This window comes from Crinia signifera, chromosome 1 (assembly GCF_055691185.1).
Source record: "Crinia signifera chromosome 1, ASM5569118v1, whole genome shotgun sequence".
Lineage (NCBI taxonomy): Eukaryota > Metazoa > Chordata > Amphibia > Anura > Myobatrachidae > Crinia > Crinia signifera.
Genome location: NC_139217.1, coordinates 111084483 through 111105319, shown reverse-complemented (window position 1 = coordinate 111105319; position 20837 = coordinate 111084483). Strand labels below are relative to the sequence as shown.

Sequence of the window (20837 nt, the reverse complement as noted above, 5' to 3'; positions counted from 1 at the left end):
TGTCAGAAAGAGTGAACTAGAATAAGGCCTAAAGTATTTGTGTATGTAATCCAGGGTTATTATATTTTTCAGAGAGATCATGGAAAACCATTTCTTGTGGCCTTGGTGTAGGGTACAGCTCTAATAATTACATTACCCCTGATCACTGCTATGTGCACAGCCTATAAAAGCGCACACAAAGCTCAAACAGAGTTTGCTGTGCAGCAGACTATAATCTCATTATCAATGTACGGGGGATAAGGACAGGCTTATCATTTTAATACCAGAGACATTACGGAACAGAAGTATACCTGGCTGGATCATGATCAGAGCATATGCTGGGGAATATGCAAACACATACAGTATCCCGGGAGAGTGCTCAAAAAATTCCTATCTATTCTGGTGTGGACTTTAATCATAAAGGATTGGAAGTATAGGCTTTGCAGTGGGTCTTTAATATGCCAGCCATCAAACAATCAGAGCTTTAAATACCTCTACCCATTCTAGGAAGCTTGGACCGCTGCAGATGACATTAAAGTCAATCATAAACTTTATATATTTTTTATAGTAAAAATAACCATAAAATGACACAAAATGGCTAGTGTCTGCTCACATAGAAGTAATGGGATATTTCCCCCTCCTTGATGCCATACTGCAGCAATATAAAGAGTAGAGATTTCAGTAAAGAACCAAGCAGTAGATTATAGCTTTTTTTTCTAGCAACACGCTAATAATGCTAGACCATACTTGGCCATTGTCCACATAAGTACTGCAGTGATTCCATCTGCCATGGTTACATCCGTTACATTTTTGACATTCTTGTTCCTGATGTCCTGCAGTTAACTTTGTTTCATGGATAACATTTCTGCAGACACAATCTGCAGGATATAAGGGGTAAGGATTTGGGGGCTTGGACTAAACACACTTACGCCCTGTACACACGGGACGACGGAGGAGCTGGTGCTGAGCATCGTGCGGATCGCTCAGTGCACATTGCTGCACACACCACGCTGCCCCCGTGTGTGCGGAGCGATCCATGCAGAGCAGCGTTTTGCCTATGCTAATAGGCAAAACACTGAGATCTCATCAGGATAGACAGTGCATGCACTGTCTACTCTGAGGGCAATGGCGAACCACGGGACTAAGCATCACCATCGCTATACCCTGTACACACAGAGTGTTCCGGGCTTACTTTCTAAGCAATCTAGTCTGATCACTTAGAAAATAGCCCTGTGTGTATGGGCCTTTAGTCTAAACATACTGAGGAGCTACCATGCTGAGACTTGTAGTTCCACACAGGAACTATATAATATAATTTGTATGTACAAAGCCACAGTTCAGATTTGGACGCATGGCTGCCAGCATGTATGAGGCGTTACTAAGTGAAACAATTTGTTGTTCACAGGGACCTCACACCTTAGAAAATTGAGGTCGTACTCCACTGTTTGTGGGTCCCATCACATATGATGGGGATTGAACGCCGCAACTGGGGCAGTGTAGGGGGCAGGTAGCAATTAGAGAAGAGAGTGTTAAGGGCAAGCCGCAGTTGGTATAGATATGAAGTAAAAAAGAAATTATAGGGATCCACCCCAAAGCATTTTCAGCTGAGGGCTCTTGCAACTGGAACTAGTTCTAAAAATATGGTGGGCATTAACAAGTAGATGTGACTATGCAAAAAGATGCATCCATATCAGGCCCTGCATTATTATTATTATAAATAGATTTTCTTTTTCCCCATTGCCTAGTAGCTTATCCTGTGTGAGAAGTCAGAACTGCAGTGTACTGCCGTACGGAGTCATCATCTTTCACAAATGTATCAGGAATGTGTCTGACTAGTCCGCCAGCAACTGGCAAATGTGACAGAGCAGACTTATCTCAATAAAATCATCACGTTTTCAACCGCAGTATGTTATTTTAGCAGTGGCAGTTCAGGAAAGTCTCACTGCAGCTGCCTGTAGACCACCTGTACAGCATTTGAAATTCACACAATTTTTTTTTACATTTTGGGGTGTATTCAATGCGGCCGGGGAGGTGATTAAACGTCTGGGATCACAGAAAACAAGCAATCCTCGCTGTTTAACCCCCGCGACAGCCGCTAATCCTATTCAAGGTTCTGGGGGAATCCTTGCTGTCGGAGGACGGCGAGGATTTCCCCAAACAGATAGGCTTGCGGCTAATGCAGGAAGTCCACTGCATTTAGCCGCACGGCTATCTGTTTTACCGGCCGCATACCTCGTTTCCCCCTCCCTCCAAATACTGACCGTGTGAACTGTGACAGCGAGCTGGCAGTTCGTCCTCCGCATTGAATACTGCCCTAAATCTTGTTTCAGTTACTGTTAATGATTGTGCTTGTGTTTGGAACCACCACAACACAACACAACTATTGATCGCGGTGTGAAATTTACTCTGGCTTTGTTTAATTTATTAATTTCTTTAAAAAAACATATAAAGGAGTGGACAATGAGACGCACAAGTTAGGCCAAATAATCTGTTGCTCAGCTCATTGCTCAATCTCATCTTATTGATGTATTAACAGTTTCTTATATACAGTAGCGCAGACATACTCCACAGCACTTTACAGAGAACTCACAGATTTTTCTATGCAGCTCTGAGGGACTGAAAAATCTGAAAGTTTAGCACTACTGTAAGTATGGCATATGGCTGCACTTACAGAACAAATTACCTTGTGTCTAATTGAAAGGACACTAGGGGGCATGATGGGGCATTTTGCATAATCATGGCCACTCCCCCTTTGAGCAATGCTTCGGTTCCTAGCATCAAAGGGTGTCTGTCAGGCATTGGTAAGGGGATTCACAATACAGATGTGAAAACATGGGAGAAAGAGCTGTCATATGCGTGGTGCACCTTATACAATTAGAATTAATAGAGAGCTTTTATTTTAATTGGATAAAACTGCGAAGTGTATAAAAGACAGTAGTGACTTATAAGTAGAATGAAAAATAAGGTGTGTTAAAAATAGGTGGCGAGAAAGTGGCAATCTTTATTAAAAATACAGAAACAAATTATAGTACACGGTCTGCTCGCCACCTATTTTTAAACACACCTTATTTTTCATTCTACTTCTAAGTACTGTAACGCGAGATGCCTGGCATGAATGAGCCAGCAGTTCCTGTGCAATCATACTAACATTAAGCATTCTTTTTTCTTCTTCACAAAAATGCATCTTATTTGTATTTATATATTTGCATGCACAAGCAGACTTTACTGATTAAAATTATGTGAAACAGGCCTATATTCTGTGTGTGAGCATTTTCTAGGAAAACACTAACGTATCACTTCATATGCAGATAAAGCTGCAGGTGAAACAGAATATAGTCATGCATCATATCATTTTAATCAGCAGAGTCTGCTTGTGTGTCTAATTAAAATAGTAGTGCGAATAAGACACATTTATGGAAAGAATGCACAAAAAGATGCCCGGTGTTACTAAATAACTGAGCGCAACTAGAAGGGCTGTTTAACATGACTGCAGCAAGGATGCAGGAGGACGCATCTGTAAATTTCCTAATCAAGCCTTTCACCTCCTAAGAAGGCGGATGAAAAGCAAGTATAAGGAGATAATCTAAATCACGTAACTGCTTTACAAATTTAGAGCCCTTTAAACTTGAAATAATTTATAGCAACCATTTGCCAGCATATGTGATTCACTAAATACATTAACCCCATTATGTATCATAAGAACATAATATAGTGTGAATGACATGATATGGGTGTGTACCTTTGGTTAAATATACTGTCTCTTAGCAAAACATTCCTTCCTCTATTTGTGTTCTTTGCTCTGTCTTTTTAGTACTCTAAAGTTAAAGGTTATTTGCAGCTTTTAGTTACTAGACTGTTTATTTTACCTGAATACTATTATAAACCTAAGTGGCATACACAAGGGGGCGATTTCAGCCCATTTGTAATAGATCTGACTACATCGCTTAGAAATGGAGCATTGATCGCTCTGTTTGTATGCCCTGCAGTGATGGCAATGCATGGACCCGCGCGTGTCCGATGCTTGCCGGCTAGATCGTGGGGCTTTGCTCAGCCTGATCGCTCAGCACACAGCATTGCTGGTGTACTGCGATGTATGCTGAGCGATCGTGCTTAAGCCCGTTGCTCAGTACGGAGGATGGCTTACCCCATGTGTATGGGGCTTTAGAATTACACAATTCTTTTCTGTCAACATGGTGTCAACAACAAATGCTGGCATTTACAAATTTTGACTTGGCTAAAAAGACCAAGTCAACATTTGTGAATGTCTGTATTTTTCTTGTTGACATGATGTCCATGATGACATTCAGAATGGAACGACATTCTAACCGGATACATTTTCTTCCAGATGCCCAGATAGTGCCACTATGTGCCATACTACGACCAGCAGCGTTCACCACATTGTGTGTTATAGAAATATTTATACTCACAGATATCAGTCACTACATAGTACACTAAAAATGTAATTGTGGGTAAATGCAGCCCTACACTTTAGCAACCTTCTATTTGCTGATAGCAGAATATGGACAAGAACAACAGAACTACTGGCTATTCGTTATTTAGCTATAGAATGATCGGTACTTGTGTATTTTGGCGGCGCCCATCGCATCGCATACCATAATGCATACGATGGTATGCGATGCGACGCGATATCGTACGATAGTGCACGATGGCATACAATTTTGAAATTGTATGCCATTGTACATGGCATACAATGCCATACGATGCGATTAAACATTGTATAAGCACCCTAATGGGTGCTTATACAATGTTAAGCACCCAAATGGGTGCTTACAATGTTAAATGCACCCCCACGCCACCCCCCACTATAAACGTGAACCCGAAGCGTGGCGAGCGCAGCGAGCCCGCGAGGGGCATCGGTACGCGTCCTACGACCTTTTCATACCCCCACTATCCACGTCGGCGTGGAGTTGAGAAGAGAATAGTGTGGCGAGCGCAGCGAGCCACCGAGCCCAAAGCGTGGCGAGCGCAGCGAGCCCCGCGAGGGGACGCGGATACCTGTGAAGCCCGCGAAGGGACGCGTTTACCTGTGAAGGTATCTGCGTCCGCTCGCCACGCTTCGGGCTCGGTGGCTCGCTGCGCTCACCACACTATTCTATTCTCAACTCCACGCCGACGTGGATAGTGGGGGTATGAAAAGGTCGTAGGACGCGTACCGCCGCCCTTTGAGGGCTCGCTGCGCTCGCCACGCTTCGGGTTCACGTTTATAGTGGGGGGGGGGGGGGTGGCGTGGGGGTGCATTTAACATTGTAAGCACCCATTTGGGTGCTCAAAAGCACCCTTTAGGGTGCTTATACGATTTTTGGTCGTATAGGGGCTCAAAATCGCGTCGCATCGCATCGTATGCCATCGGGTGCATGGCATGCGATGCGATCTGTTCGTCGTACGACGGACATCGGGGGCGCCGCCAAAATACACAAGTACCGAATGATCTGAAAACGGCAAACAGGAGACCCCTTTCTCATTACTGTCTCCTAGCAACATTGATTAGCTAGAAAGAAAAAATAGGTAAAGCACATTATACTCCTGAATGCACGGTCTCATAATGAACACCGCAGAGAATGAAAGCCAACTATGGTGGTGTTGATGACCAAAGGGGGGGGGGGGGGGGGGGGAATGATTGGGCTCTTGATGAAGTTTTAAGACACATTTCTGTCTAGGCCTCAGGGTCATTTAAAAAAAATATATATATATTGCACCTGCCCTTTTGGAAGAATTCCCACCTCACATTGGGGTCTATGTACTAGCACTCCACTTAGCATAGAGATAAAAGGTTGATATTCTCTAAAGCAGAAATGCAATAAAAACCCCGTTATCAGGGTTTTTACAGCATTTCTGTATGCTCCAATGGCCCTCCGCAGTAACAGTGCTGTGGAAGGAATCGCCAGCAATAGCTGGTGATTCCCTGTTGAAGCCTATGGGCTTCTTACCGCAGCGCTACTGTGAGGGATCCGTCACGGATCCCTCCCAGCATGCCCCCCGCCGTCCATGTCACTCTGCGCATGCACAGACGGACTCCCGGGTCCCTGACCCGGAAGTCCAGTGCCGGCACCGCATCGCAAGGGACAGCTCTTATCGCAAGAGCTGTCCCTTGTGTTAATAATCGCTTATGCGATTATTAAGAATGCGGTGCCCGGCGAAGGGGGGCGAAAATGGGCAGCGGATGTTAGAACACCCTGCCCAAAGCCACTTATGCTTCACCGAATGCTCCTGCAAATCAGGAGAATACTACTGCCGAGGATAGGGACCATTATGTCACTCGTCAATGGAAACAGCTGAAAACCCTCTCTCCCAAGGCCAGATGAACCAAGCTTCAAAACGTGATAAAGTGGAGAGTAATAAACATCCGGCCAACCAGCTCCTAACTACCATGTTATAAGCTAAGTAAAAAATAATAATAAAAAAAAAATAATACAGTTATTTATCACTCCCCACTTTATAATTTTTTGAAGCCTGGTGAATCTAGTCCCCAATGTACAGCAACTGCAGTGAAAAATATTTTTTTGTGAAAAAACGTTATTCACAATTGGGCAAAATTACAAAACTTCTCCAGTGAGCAGAGGCAGATAAAGCCACAAAGAGCAATTTTAGCGTTGAGAATAGCACTGCTCTTAGTAACACCTGGGACATTTGGTGCGGCCATAGGCGCCTATGGCATGGTTAGTATCCTAAATCGGATTTCTAGGTATATACTAGCTTAACACCAGTATTTATTTATTTATTAACAGTTGCTTATATAGCGCATACATATTCTGCAGCGCCTGTCCCAGTGGAGCTTACAATCTGTTCCCTACCACATGTACACAGACATTACAGGGTTGATTTGTTGGGAGCCAATTAACCTACCAGTATATTTTTGGATTGTGGGAGGAAACTGGAATACCCGGAGGAAACCCACGCAAGTACAAGGAGAATATACAAACTCCGCACAATTAGGGCCATGGTGGGAGTCGAACTCATGACCTCAGTGCTGTGACTGAGGCAGTAATGCTAACCATTACGCCATCCATACTCCCCCAGTATCAGTATGTACAGCCCTTTATTATTTAACCTTAAACCTGGTATACGGTGGATAACCGTAAACTTAAAATGTCATCTGATACACAAGTGATGGCTGGTATGCCTATAATTAGTTCTTAATTATATTATGTGATAAATCGTGAGGGATGAATTCTGCAAAACTTTCAAGAGAACTGTTTTTCCCTAATAATGAGCATAAATGTAAAAAAAAGGTTTCCTCATATGTTATAAATTGTGTGTCAACGTTAAGAACTGGAGCAGAACCAATACATTTCTAAGTAATACCAACATTAACAACTTTAAAATATCTCTTACCGGTTTTCCGTCTAGAGTGCACAGTCTCTTGACAACACCGGAGTCCAGCTTTATAGCATCTGTAATGTCTGTCAGGACTTGGTCAAAGGAGTGAGCAGTCTTTTTATTCAACAGGATGCGAACAGCCTTCCGTGGCTTCACTCCACTCCGGATGACCGTCACCAGCTTCGGTTTAATGAAATCCTTGCTTTCTTTCATGTCATTCTTCAATGTAGTCAGCGACGAAAGAGAGCGCCCAGATCCCATCCTTACATTCACAGACCAGTTTGGACTTGTGTTTCTGTTGTAGTCTACTTTCCGGTAAGACTCATTTGAGGCACAAACATAACTTTCACCTGAAAACAAAAGTTGATGAAATCATTATTTCAAGTGATCCATGGTAAGGCTGGTTATGACAGAGCCTAAACTGACCACATGGGAGGACATTTTAGCTGTGATGAGGATAAGCCTCTTTAATAGGGTAATTCATGTAAAGTAGTTTCCATTGGGTAAGACAGGGCTATAGCAATATGGCATTTTTGGTGTTGCGTGTTGCATCTTTAATGGACAAAGTCACACCACAGAAAGTTCCATACCCAACATCTGAGCTAAGAAGAAAAAAAAAGGGTCTAAATCATGGGTCTTCAACCTATGGCCCTCCTGATGTTGTGAAACTACATGTTCCAACATGCATTGCCACATTTTTTCCTATAAGAACATGCCAAAACTGTCAGGGCATGCTGGGAAATGTAGTTCCACAACATCTGGAGGTTGAAGACATGTGGTCTAAATCAACATCTACCGGTTGAAGACATGTGGTCTAAATCAACAGTGTTTACCTGACGGTAAAGTTATAAGGGGGTGCACTAACATCTGCCGCCTAACATTTGCTGGTTAGCGCATAGTTAATAATCGCATATGCACTAACATATGCAATTATTAACGCAAAAGGACAGCTCTTGCCATAAAGGGGCCTCATTTCATTCTTGATTACAGGGAAAATTTGTTCTCAAAATTAGCAAAACCATGTGCACTGCAGGTGGGGCCAATGTAACATGATTTGTTAGATTTAGGTGGGGTGTGTTCAAACTGAAATCTAAATTGCAGTGTAAGAATAAAGCAACCAGTATTTACCCTGCACAGAAACAAAATAACTCCCGCCTTGCAAGCGATACTTTGAGAACTTCCCACCATGTTGGACACACAATCTATTGTATGCGACCCCCAGAAAGTACTACCATATCCAACAAATCTTATGTACAGCACTTGAGATCTTCAGATGCGCTTCGATGGGCACGGGACCACGTATCAGATTGGACTCAGAGGTCAGGCACATACGATTTGGGCACTTTTCACCCAATTTCTCAGCTCAATCCATCAGAATTGGGTATAAATGGCCCAAATCATGTAAGGGTATGGCCAGCTTACCTCTCTCTGCACGTTACATTTGCCACACCTGCAGTGCGCGTGGTTGCTGATAATTTTGAGAGAAAATTTGCCCCCGAATCGGGTATGAATTCAGCCCAACGTGAAGTCAGTTTCAGATATAGCTGAACAGATACGTGTTAGATTCTGTACTGTCCATAAGATAGAAGATGCCAAAATATAGGGCGAGATGAGAAACAGAATTACCATTGGTACAGTAGGTGCAGTGCACTGGGGCCCCTGAGGACTAAGGGGCCCACTGCGGCTCTGGTCACCCTCTGCCTCTCCCCGTCACCCACTGCAATGTTGCTTATTGTGAACTTAGGTTGGGGTGGATGAGGGGGTCCAAATTATATTTTTGCACCTGGGCCCACAACCTACAAGTTCCACCACTGGGTGAGATGTAAATGAAGTCCAGGCTCAGTGGACCTGCCAGATGCCGGACATTATTTTAAAGGAGAAATCATTTAAAAGGCATGGTTTTGCCTACATACTTCATCAAACCCAGCCCAAAGTGCAAGGCAAACAGTTTAATAAAATAAAATAAGATTTTTTTGAAGATTTATACTGCCCTGAATATATAATTCCTCACTAGGGGCCTTATTCTAGACTGTGCGGCCGGAGCCGAATATGCGGCCAGGACCATGCGTCCTAAACTGAGCCTTCCGTACGGATCGCTCACTCCATCCGAATGCGGTAAGCCGCTGACCGCACGGAGCACGAGTGGATTTCTCATGTATACACCTCCTACATCTCTGGGAACCTCCCCCATCATTCAATGGTCGCATACCATCGAATGCAGGACCGAGTGGTCAGGCAGCTCCCGCGAGCTCAGACCACTCGGGCATTTCTCCGTGCAAAAGCAGGGATCTGGGCGGGCAGCTGACATCCGGCAATGTCATATGTCCGCCCCCTACACGTGCGTCACGGCCGCATTACCATACGTACGCCCAGCGTTTTCATGGGAACGCCCATGAAACGCGGGGCGTATGCATATGTTAATGAGGCCAAACAGCCCTTCACGCCCCTCTCCTCCCCCTGTTCGTAGTGTAAACAATTCATGCGGAATTTGGACGTATGTCCCTTTCGCACATGCGCAGATATGCCTCTGCACATGCGCAAACACAAAACATCGGCGGAATGAACGCACGCGGACATATCCGCACCAACCAGAATAAGGGCCAATATTATTTCCAAATACTCATCAGTATAGGCCTGATTTTGAGCTGGGGTTATCTTCGGTTTTCAAACATGGGTATTTATTTCACAGCTGCTACTTTGCAGAGCCCTGTGATACGTCGCCCAACCAGAGTGAAATCCGCCCTGTGCAAGGCTGTGATAAGCTACAATGTGATAGCTGAAATCCAATCACAATCTGATGATATTTCCAGTGAGAGCAGTGTGTGCGTAGCCAAGGAATGCGTACTATGAGCTGTACGCAAGCACAGTCAATCGACTATCGCCCGACCTGTGAATTTCCACCCATGCGATCAGGTCTGAATAACCCCCATGGGGTGCACATGTACTGCACGAAGTTTCTAAACGTTGAACTCCAGTGTGAAATAGGTGTTTCTGGTGTCGATGATCGGGATGTACAGAGCACATGGATGTACAGAGTAGCCATTTCTGGTGGCAATGCAATTGGTATTTATGTGAAGATCTATGCGATTGTGAGTAGTGTGTATGGGAAGAAGATGGCTGCTTAATGGATCCCTTACACCTAGCATTTGGCTGACTGCATCTGTGGATGCTAGAACAGTGGGTGGGATGGGCTTGTACTTTCAGATGCACAGATTACATTCAGATGCACATACACCTAAAGATTTTTTGTCCAATGTGGCTGGCTGGAACAAAATGACAGCTGACCATTTGCTTCGAAATGCTGCAAAACTGACAAACGGTCATTCAGATATTACCAGATTTTTGTTCCAACCAACCAGTTTGGACATTGGGGCAGATGTATTAAGCCTGGTGAATAGATAATGCACCAGCCAATCAGATCCCAACTGTCATATTTCAAACACAGCTGATTGGCTGGTGCGTTATCTCTTCCATGTTATCTCCACTTTGGGGGAGATTCTCTAAGCTAAAAATGCGGTAGAATTGCGGTTGGGCTTCTACCGCAAATCTTCTACCGCAACCCTCCGCCGCCCCGCACCGACCCCCGTCACCTCGCATCACCCCCTCTATCACCTGTTATCGGGGTTTTTACCGCATTTTGGGATGCTGTAAGCATCCCTCACCGGGTTACCGCGGCGGGGGGCATCGCCAGAAAAATCTGGCGATGCCCCATAGAAGCCAATGGGCTTCTACTGCAACCCTCCGCCACCCCGCACCGACCCCCGTCGCCTCGCATCGCCCCCTCTATCACCTGTGTCCGGGCAGCACAGCGCTGTGCTGCCCAGACCTGTGACCTCTTCCTCCCTGCACTGATCCTCTTCCGGGTGCAGGGAGGAGGAGAGCCTGGCGCAGCAGCGCCGGGTAAGGGAAGGAGGGGAGAGCCGCCGGGTCCCCATGGGACCCGCTGACTCTATCGCAAAGGACAGCTCTTAACGCAAGAGCTGTCCTTTTCCATAATTATCGCATATGTTATTGCATATGCAATAATTATGAATGCGAAGTGTGGCGATGTGTGGCAGAGCTGGGGAGCGGATGTTAGAGCATCCCCCCTTTATCTCCAGTTTATCTCTTCTCCAGGCTTAATATATCTGCCCCAATATTCTTTAAAGCTAATCAAACATTAGAACGATGTCAGGCACAAATGCAGGATTTCGACAGGTTGTGCTAAATATTGTGTGTGTTTTGAATGCAAATTGTGAGGTGATATGGTACGATGCATGGGCCCGCAGGTCGATCCCTAGATCTTATGTGTTGTACCTGAGATCTGAGGATGCTGATAATGATCAGTATGCTGGGAGTTCCAGATCTTACGATAGATCTTATGTGAAATGACACACATAAGATCTATCATGTGTCTGGGAAGCTGCTGGAGAAAATCGATAGATCACTAGGATCTGATGCTGGTCATCCCGATGTATGGCCAGATTTAGCTGTGCTTTTCGGACTTACAATGTTCCTGCGTATGTGATTCTGCCATTCAGGCAGAAGGTACAGTATCTCCTGTGTTAGAGACTTGCTAAAACAGGTCCCAAAGAGATTAACATTAGTGATATTGGGAAGATGGATGATATCTGCAGGATATTTAACGCATTCAATAATATGATTACGATATGTAACTAGGCAGTTAATTCTAATGGACCATATTAATGTGTTATATTAATAACAGTATGCATTAATGAGCTCAGTTAGTTGGCAACACAAAACATAACAATTGCAGCTATCCTCCAGGTGTTTCTGACTCATCTTGTTCACATATCCATTTTAAGATACTGACAGAATACATTGTCAGTTGTGAGTTATGATTCAACCAACACCCCGAAACTGAATTTGCAACCAGAAACTATAAATTTGGGAATCTACATTCCAAATTTAATTTTACTTAGTAATAAGAGTTGACAACCTTGTAATATTGATTTGTTATGCACTTAAGTGCGCATACTCCCTCCCCTCCCTGTAGACTGTAAGCTCCTTGAAGCAGGGCCCTTTTCCCTTCTGTTCTCACAGCACTCATCTCACATTTCAAAGTTTGAAGACGATTAGTTAAAGCGTTCAAGAGTTATCGTGGAACATACACACACACACAATTATACGTATGGAAATAGAAACAGCATTGCATTTTAACAAAAAAATTCCCATTCTGTTAAAAAAAAAAAAGTCTAAAGAAGAATAATATTCATGTAAAGCTGTGTACACACGGGGCAATTTTAAGCACATATCGCTGGCAATATGGTCGCTGAGCGACCATATTGCCAGTGATTTGTATGTGCTCCCTTGTTCAGCCCCTAATGGTTGCAGGAGCATGCTCCTGCGATCAGCTGTTTCCCTCAGCAGAGTTTCCCTTTTATCAGCGACCATCTCTGATCACTGAAGAAAACAGGACATTGAGCAATACAATGCATCGTGTGTACACAGCTTAATTCTGGGTACACACCGGCACGATGCTGCTCGTGAGCGGGTCGTCACAGGAACGTACCACCCGCTCACGAGCTGACAGAGCCGCCGACCCGCACAGAAAAGCCACCTGATGTGATCGCGACCCGCACCCACTACAATGGTCGTTTCTCAGATCCTACCTGCTGCAGGTAGGATCTCAGAAAAGACCTAACGACCCGCGTGGCCGCACATCGAATCGGGATCACATCAAAACGGCAGCGAAATGGCCCAAAACATGGCCAACTTACATACAATCGGTTGAGATTGTATCTAAATTGGCTCATTTTGGGCCAAATCATCCTGGAGTGTACCCCACATTAGTCACATCTGTCGATTTTATAAATTGACAAAAATCTTTGAAAGTATACAGTGTGACATGTAATATATATGAGACTGTCGTCTTTGGTAGAATCAGCAGAGCTAGAAAATCAAAACAGAAAAAGCAACATTTAATCGTGTACAGCAGTCGTCAGACTTCATAGCACTAAAGGTGCGTACCCACGGCACGATTTATGTTCCGTAAGATATCATATACAATTCCCCAGAAAAGTCCTGGTGGTTAAAAAGCATAAGATTTGTGCTTAAAATAACGTACAATGTGCATAAGATATAGCAAACGATCTGACGTCACAGCTGTACTACACTATACTATCTTATGCTTTCTAGACAGAATTGGGTTGCATGTTCACCCGATCAGCTCCCTCCCTTACGACCTGCAGGAGCGCGCATCGTACGTCGGATAGTGCATACACACGGTAAGATATAGTGCACTATCTAGCATGCTATTCGAAACTGGCTAGATAGTGTGCTAGATTGTGCACTATATCTTACCGTGGGTACGCAGCTTAACCTGTCAGGTGTCATGTCTTCTATCACAGTCATGACAGGACCAAATCCAATCCACTCTAGTCTATTTCATCACTGTCTACTATATTCACATAACTTTTTTTTAATTTCCATGATAAAAAAATTCTTAACTTGCTTTAGTACAAAATAAGATTCGGTGACTAGTGGTGAGGTATATGTCTTGGTAAGCACATCATATATTATATATGCAGCCCCAGCCCTCCACCTGTCAGCATTCCAGGGCTTGGACCATACATGGTGAACAAACCTCCGAAAAAAGCATCTTTGGAGGTTCTTAACCTTCGCGCATCCTGCCCAAAATGTGAAATTACAGGTGTGGTCATATTTACAGTAATTAAATGTTCATCATGTCATCATTCACATAACTTTTGCAGGTTGTCATGTAGAGAGCAGGTGCAACACTATCAGTGCATATAAAGGGAGAATGACAGACTTCTAAATTTGTTTTAAAAAAAATGTGCTGCAATGATTGGTTGATTCCCAGCAGTTCAAATGACAGCAGTATTTTTTTCTTATTTTACATGTATCAAATCTTGACTAGTGTTCATTCTAGCATTCTGCACTTGTTCCTCTTTCCTGCCTGGGGTATCCCATCTCTGCCCCGATGCTTTTATTACACTCTGGTCAATATCTAAATACCAGATCAAGACCAGAATGTGCTAGAAGCACCAGAGCAGAAAACGACATGGATTGCGTATTCAATGCGATCTGGGCAGGCTCTTACCACCCCGGATGGCATTGCAATATGCAATCCCATCGGTGGCATTTACAATGGAGCACACATAGGGACAGGAGCTCCAAAATGACCCTGCAGACTTCTCAGCCAGGTTCCAGAGGGTCTGCACATGCACGATCAGCGGGGGCCCTCTGCGCATCCCCCATAGAAACCTATGGGGGATGCGGCTGCGAGCAGGACAGGAGGTATTGCAGCGGGTTTTGGAGATTCCTGCTACGGTTTCCCTGGGATACATGCCTGCGGTACTTAATATTTGCTGCTAACCCTGGAACACAGCCGCTATTAGCAAATATTAAGTGATAAATGGGAGCCTTAAGACTGACACGCTTAGCTTAGTTTCATAGTTACCATCTGGAAATTTACATTGTTGGGGTTTAGACAGGGGGGGGGGGGGGTAAATCTTATCATACTGAAATCCTGCATGTATGCATCATAAGTGAAGTCACGCGACCTACTGTATATCTTGTGCTGCAACCAATTCTTCCTATGTTAAGGGATAATACCAGGTTGATTACATTTGTCCCTGGAAATCATTGTCCATGCGCATTTATATATCCTGCAGAACTAAAGAGTCCTTTATATGTATTTGGGGCATGCAGGAGGCAGGGGTATGCTTAGTGCAATGTGGCCAAGCACCAGTCCATGGTCCTGCACTACCAAGTAACTGACCCTATACCCTCTAATACAGGGGTCCTCAAACTTTTTAATTCAATAAATTTTTTATTGTTTTTTTTATATATGCATTAGTAACAAAAAACAAAACAAGAACAAACGCGTACATACAAGCAAGACTTAGTACATAAGTGCAAAATCCCTCATCCATTAGAGGGTTACATTGTACAGAAATATAAAGGGTAATAGCTATATACACATACAGTGGTACAGTATATATATTGGTATTCAATCAATATAAGGTTCATGGTGTTAAAGAGCAACAAACATCTCTAGAGAGTAGATTAGCTTCAGGTGTGGTTTAGGCGCACCGCGTGCAGGTAATCTATAGGGAGTATTTCAAGAGAAAGGTACAAGGAATGTGTTGGGCTCTTTCTGTGGCAGGCCACAATACCTCGATACCTGGGGAGCATCTGTAATTGTGGAGGCACTCGGCATCGACAACCAATAGACGGGGTGTGTATTCACGTATTAACTAACGACAAAGTATTATTGTTAGTCCCAACCCTCTTTAGAAGATTTGCAGTATAATAGGGCATTAGCCCCAAGGCGTTGGTTTTAGGGAGTAATTCCTGTTGAATAGGTAGACTCCAACCATTTATACCATATGGAGTGGAACTTTTTCTCACTATTCCTGGACAGGTAAACAAATTTTTCATGACTCACTGTTTCATTGACCAGTGAGGTCCAAGCTGATATACTCGGGGCTTCACTCCTCATCCACAATCTAGCTATGATCACCTTGGCTAGAGCACATATGTTTATCACAAACCGCCTATCCGTAGCAGTAAGGGTCTCTTCATCAAAAGCTGAGAGTAGGCAGGAACCAGGGGTGATCGCATTCCCGGGGATGCCCGCATCCCTCAGAAAGTCAGTGATAGCTTCCCAGTATGTAGTTATGCTAGGACATGACCATAGTAAGTGGAAAAAGGTACCCTCTGCTGCATTGCACCTGGGGCATACCGAGGATGAGGATCCTCCTATACGGTGTAGTAATGTCGGGGTCATGTATACCCGGTGTAAAATATAATACTGTATCTGCTGGAATCTGATACTAGTTGTGGACAATCTGTGAGCCTCCAAGGCGCTTGACCATATTTCGTCTGTCATGGTTCCCAGGTCAGCTTCCCACTTCGACCTAATGAGGGGGAGAAGGTCTGAATGCGATTTTTGTTGTATATTCGAGTATAGGGTAGATACCAGGTGCCCTCCCGAAATCCCCTGGATCAATGTTTTAAGAGGGGAGTTATTGATAGTCCTCAAACTTTTTAAATCGGGGGCCAGTTCACTGTCCCTGAGACTGTTGGAGGGCCGGACTTGGGTGTGTATGGCCATTTTTTTCAAACAGAAAGGCGAACGCAGGAGGGTTGGATCGAATCAATCATATTTATATATATATATATATATATATATATATATATATATATATGTACACTGCGCAGCATGCACTGTACATCCCCCACCCCTGTCTGTTGTGGTGGCTGCCATTACTGTGTACAATTGTACACAGTAACGGCAGCCACCACAACAGACAGGGGCGGGGATGTACAGTGCATGCTGCGCAGTGTACATATATATATATATATATATGTACATATATATACATATATATATATATAATTTTAAATATGTTAGTATAAAAAAAACGCACCTCTAACAATAAGAACACAGTCAAGAGTAGACTGTGTGCGGACTGGGACACTGTCAGTGTCTGCTCAGTCAGTGCCACTGCTCCCTCCCTGCTGGCTTCTCGTCCGGCTCCTCTCTCCGGATTCTGTAAGCTACTCTCCTCTCTGCAGCCGCAGCGTGTGACGTGATGACGTCACACGCATAGGAGAAGCTTATGCAGGGAGACAGGATGGACCAGCAGACACTGCTGCTTCCCCTGATGTCCCAGGCCACTCACCCGCCCGTCCATTTGCCAGCCAGCCTGCCCGGCGTCCATCCTCCCAGCAAGTGAGGCAAGTGAGAGTGATTGCCGCTTGGGCAGCGGCAAACCAGGCGGGCCGGATAAAAGTCCTCAGCGGGCCGCATCTGGCCCGCGGGCCGTAGTTTGAGGACCCCTGCTCTAATAGAACAATAATGTATTTATGGAATAAGGAACATGACCCATAAATGAGGGGAAATGGCCCTCATGCAGTTTGGCCCACCTGGGATTTCCTCTGTCCGCATATGGGACAGGCTGACTCTATAGTGGTCATAGCCTTGCATACTGGCATGTGTCTTAAGCTGTGGTTACTATAGCTACTGTAGGTCTTTACAAACAGGGTAGCAGACAGTGGCGGCTTTTACCTATGGGCTGCAGCCCCCGCTAAGGAAAAATCTGCCACTGTTCTCTGCCTATGAAGCCAGATGCAGTCTGTGAGCCTGCTCTGGCTTCAATGTGACTGGCAGTGACTTCCTATTGGAAGTCCAACCTGCCAGTCACTCAAGGCAGTCCCATTGGGAGGTGTTCCCTCTCTGTGCACAAATGCGAGGCAGCCCCAAAAACGGATTCTGCACATGCGCAGTACCGCGGACGACAATGCGCATGCGCCGGACTAGGGAACCCGATTAAGCCTCCGGGGGCTGCTACAAAGACAGCCCATGGAGGCTTGGGCCAGCGCATGCACAGTATGTATGAAGTTGCTGCACATGCGATGGCCCTGTGCAGGAGATCGGCGGCTGGGACCAGCAGCAGCAGGGAGCACAGCGGCAGCAGCGGAGGGGGGCGCATCACGGTAGCCCCCCTCCTCCGCAAGGGGAAGAGCCACCACTGGTAACAGACAAATGATAAAAGGTCAGATTTGTTATAGTCCACGCACCATGTAATAAGGAAGGTTTTGCAGTTTCCTGTAGTCTGGTCAGAGGGCGCAAGTGAACAAACCCTTTACATAAGAAAATAACTGATGTAGATATAAATAAAAGATTACATATGCAGGAGACTTAAAGGATTTCACACTTCTCTATACCCAACACGAAGCTCAGTGTTTCCTGATGGCCACAATGAATGGAGATTACAAATATAAAATGTTCATATTGAGATAGTGTAAGCTTCTGTATATAAAAACAAAGGCTGACAGATGCTTCCAGGACCACCTGCTGGTTATAGGATTACAGGAAGATGATTTGTTAAGTTTCAGTAAAAGGAAAGCATGATGCGATAAAAAGGACCAGGCGCACAAACACCATCATTTCTGGTTTCTGCCTGCCAATATGCAAGAGCTATCTATGGGAAGAAATACAGAAAAAGTGCAAAAACGTACCACATCCAATTAGTGCTTAAGACCCATAAATGGATTTGTTTAATCTGTACTATCCACTGGAGATTTCTCTAATTGCCTGTGATGTCAGTGGATCTCTGTTGGTGCATAAACCAGCATCTAGCTATGGCTTCCCTGTTATTGATTTCCCTTCACATGGTGAGTGTGGGGAAACCTATGTAGTCATACATGAACCCAGGAGGAAACATCTTGTTTGTACTTAGCAGCTGGGCTGTGTGACATCTCAGGACTAGCTATTTTATGTAACCCATGCAGCTAGTAAATTCACTGGAATCCAAAGAATCATGTGGAACCCGGGCCATGCATACTGTATTCCCTGGCCTGTCACTCACTCCTGCCAGAAGCAAGTCCCAGAATACTAATGCTTACACCACTAAAGCCAAGGCAGAGCCATTTTGCTGAGAGACCACCTTCAGCTGGGCGCCTGATTGGATATGCCGATGATAAGTGATTAGACAGGTTGTTCTGCAGACACAGCATATTATGTACATCACAATATAGATATATTATACTAGTGAGTAAGTGGTGCTAGTAGTCAGGCTGTGACCTTACCCTCCTGCAGCTCCTCCAGGCTGGTGATCTTCCTGGTGCCATCCAGCGTGTAGATGCAGCGCACCCCTTGGGGGAGACTGACATTGTCAGACAGGGAGCGGGTCAGCTCCATCAGCAGCCCGTCAAAGGACCTGAAGCGCTCCGCGGACACGGCGTAGGGCAGCCCCTTGAAGTAGCGGTCCCCATTGCGGTAGAAGCGCACCTTCTTGGCCTTCCTCTCCGAGCTGAGCGCCTGCAAGGTGCGGGTGCGGTAGAAGCTGCAGTGAGCGCTATGTGCCGGGCTGGGGACCAGTCCATTGCCCCTGGATCCTGATACTGAGCCGCCGCTGGTTCCTCCCCCACCTCTCCTGGAAGGCATCTGCCGTTTCTTCCTCTCTTCGAAATGTTCCAGCTCAATGCTCCTTGCACTGGCCATGGCGATGTATGGCCGGGCAACACCTCTGCAAAATAATCGCTGGTCAGATTGTTGTCACCAAACAATCCACCCTGCAGCTGTTTCTGTCAGATCCCCCCGATGGGCAGCATGGTGCATGCAGTAGTGTAAGGTGCAATAGGGGGCATGAGATGTCTATTTGTCACTAGGCGTGCGTGGGGCTGGAGGTGTCACTGTCACTCCCCCGCCAGTCCTTTTCAGCAGCAGCAGCAGCATCCCCCTTTATAGTGTGCTTTTCCCAGGGAGGAGGACAGCGATCTAGCGGTGCCTGGAGACAATGCTGCCTCTGCATACAGGGAGACAGATCATGGCTCACACTGCAGATGCACTGAATGGAGCAGCCCAGGCATTGTTCCCATGGAAGATTCGCCTTTATGAAATGATCAGCTGCGTCCTCTGTACCTCCATAGCCTTCCAATTTAGCAAGATGCAAGCTTGCAGGGAGCCGCTGTGCCCACACCCAGGCATCTGCCACAGTCCACGGCTAAGAATGTGCAGCACAGGGGCCTCCCTGCTGCTCAGCGGCGAGATAATAGCCCAGCCTCATATGCAGATAGAGATTGCTGCGGCCGCATCTACACCCCCGGCAGATGATTGGTTCCTTCTCAGCTGTGTAGGAGAACCCAGCTCTTGGCTGAACGTCGCCTGCTGCCGTCACTACTAGCCCCTTTCCCCAAGGGAGAGAGATGCTGCTATGCTGCAGTCAGTTTATAAAATCGTCTGATGTCGGCTACACACTCACCATCCTGCGAGCCATCATCAGCTACTGGTTATCGCGACGTCACAGCCGAGTTCTGTCAACTAACATTGGGAAACACCTTGCATTCACTGTTGCCTAGTAACAGGCATTCACCTACATGACAATGGTCAGTAATAGTTTGCACAGGTTTTGAATTATTTAAACCATATTTACCAACTCTTCCTGATTGTTAGTGAGACACCATGAACTAAAGGGCAATTCCCACAAGAATCTAGCAAAAATAAGCCATAAGGCATCGGGATCACTATGGATAAAAACAATTTTGGTACTTATGTAATATCTTGGTGCCCGATTTTGGTACTCTTTACCTAGCACGGCGCCCATCGCGGGCATCGCGGGTACATTTATGTGTGCCCGCGACGCGACCGACGCGATGCTCACGATTTCCAATTGAAACCCATGTTAAACATGGAAATCGCGTCGGTCGCGTCGCGGCCGGCCATAAATGTGCACGCGATGCCCACGATTTGCCATAGGAATTAATGTTAAAAGACCCGATGGACACGATTTTAATGTTAAATGGCTCAATGGACACGATTTTAGCATAGGAAACAATGTTAAATGGGCCTTAGAGCCCAAATACTTACCCTGAACTCAGAAATGGCCCCCCCAATTTTGTACGCCACCCCACGATCAACGTGAACCCGAAGCGTGGCGAGCGCAGCGAGCCCGCTAGGGGCGGCGGTACGCGTCCTCCGACCTTTTCATACCCCCACTATCCACGTCGGCGTGGAGTTGAGAATAGAATAGTGTGGCGAGCGAGCC

General features: G+C 45.5%; 1 protein-coding gene across 4 annotated transcripts in view; it reads right to left on the bottom strand.

Moving 5' to 3' along the window:
- DCLK2 (doublecortin like kinase 2) overlaps positions 1–20078 on the bottom strand; it is a 105579-nt gene extending 85501 nt beyond the window's left edge. For all 4 annotated transcript variants that reach the window (XR_014470221.1, XM_083171461.1, XM_083171471.1 and 1 more), the window contains exons 1-2: positions 18880–20078; positions 7333–7667 (exon numbers count right to left, since the gene is read on the bottom strand). Coding sequence is in view for 3 of the 4 variants with exons in the window: in XM_083171461.1 (XP_083027587.1) it covers positions 7333–7667; positions 18880–19294 (750 nt within the window). In the remaining variant the exon portion in view is untranslated. The remainder of the gene's footprint in view (positions 1–7332; positions 7668–18879) is intronic.
- Positions 20079–20837: the final 759 nt, after the last annotated feature.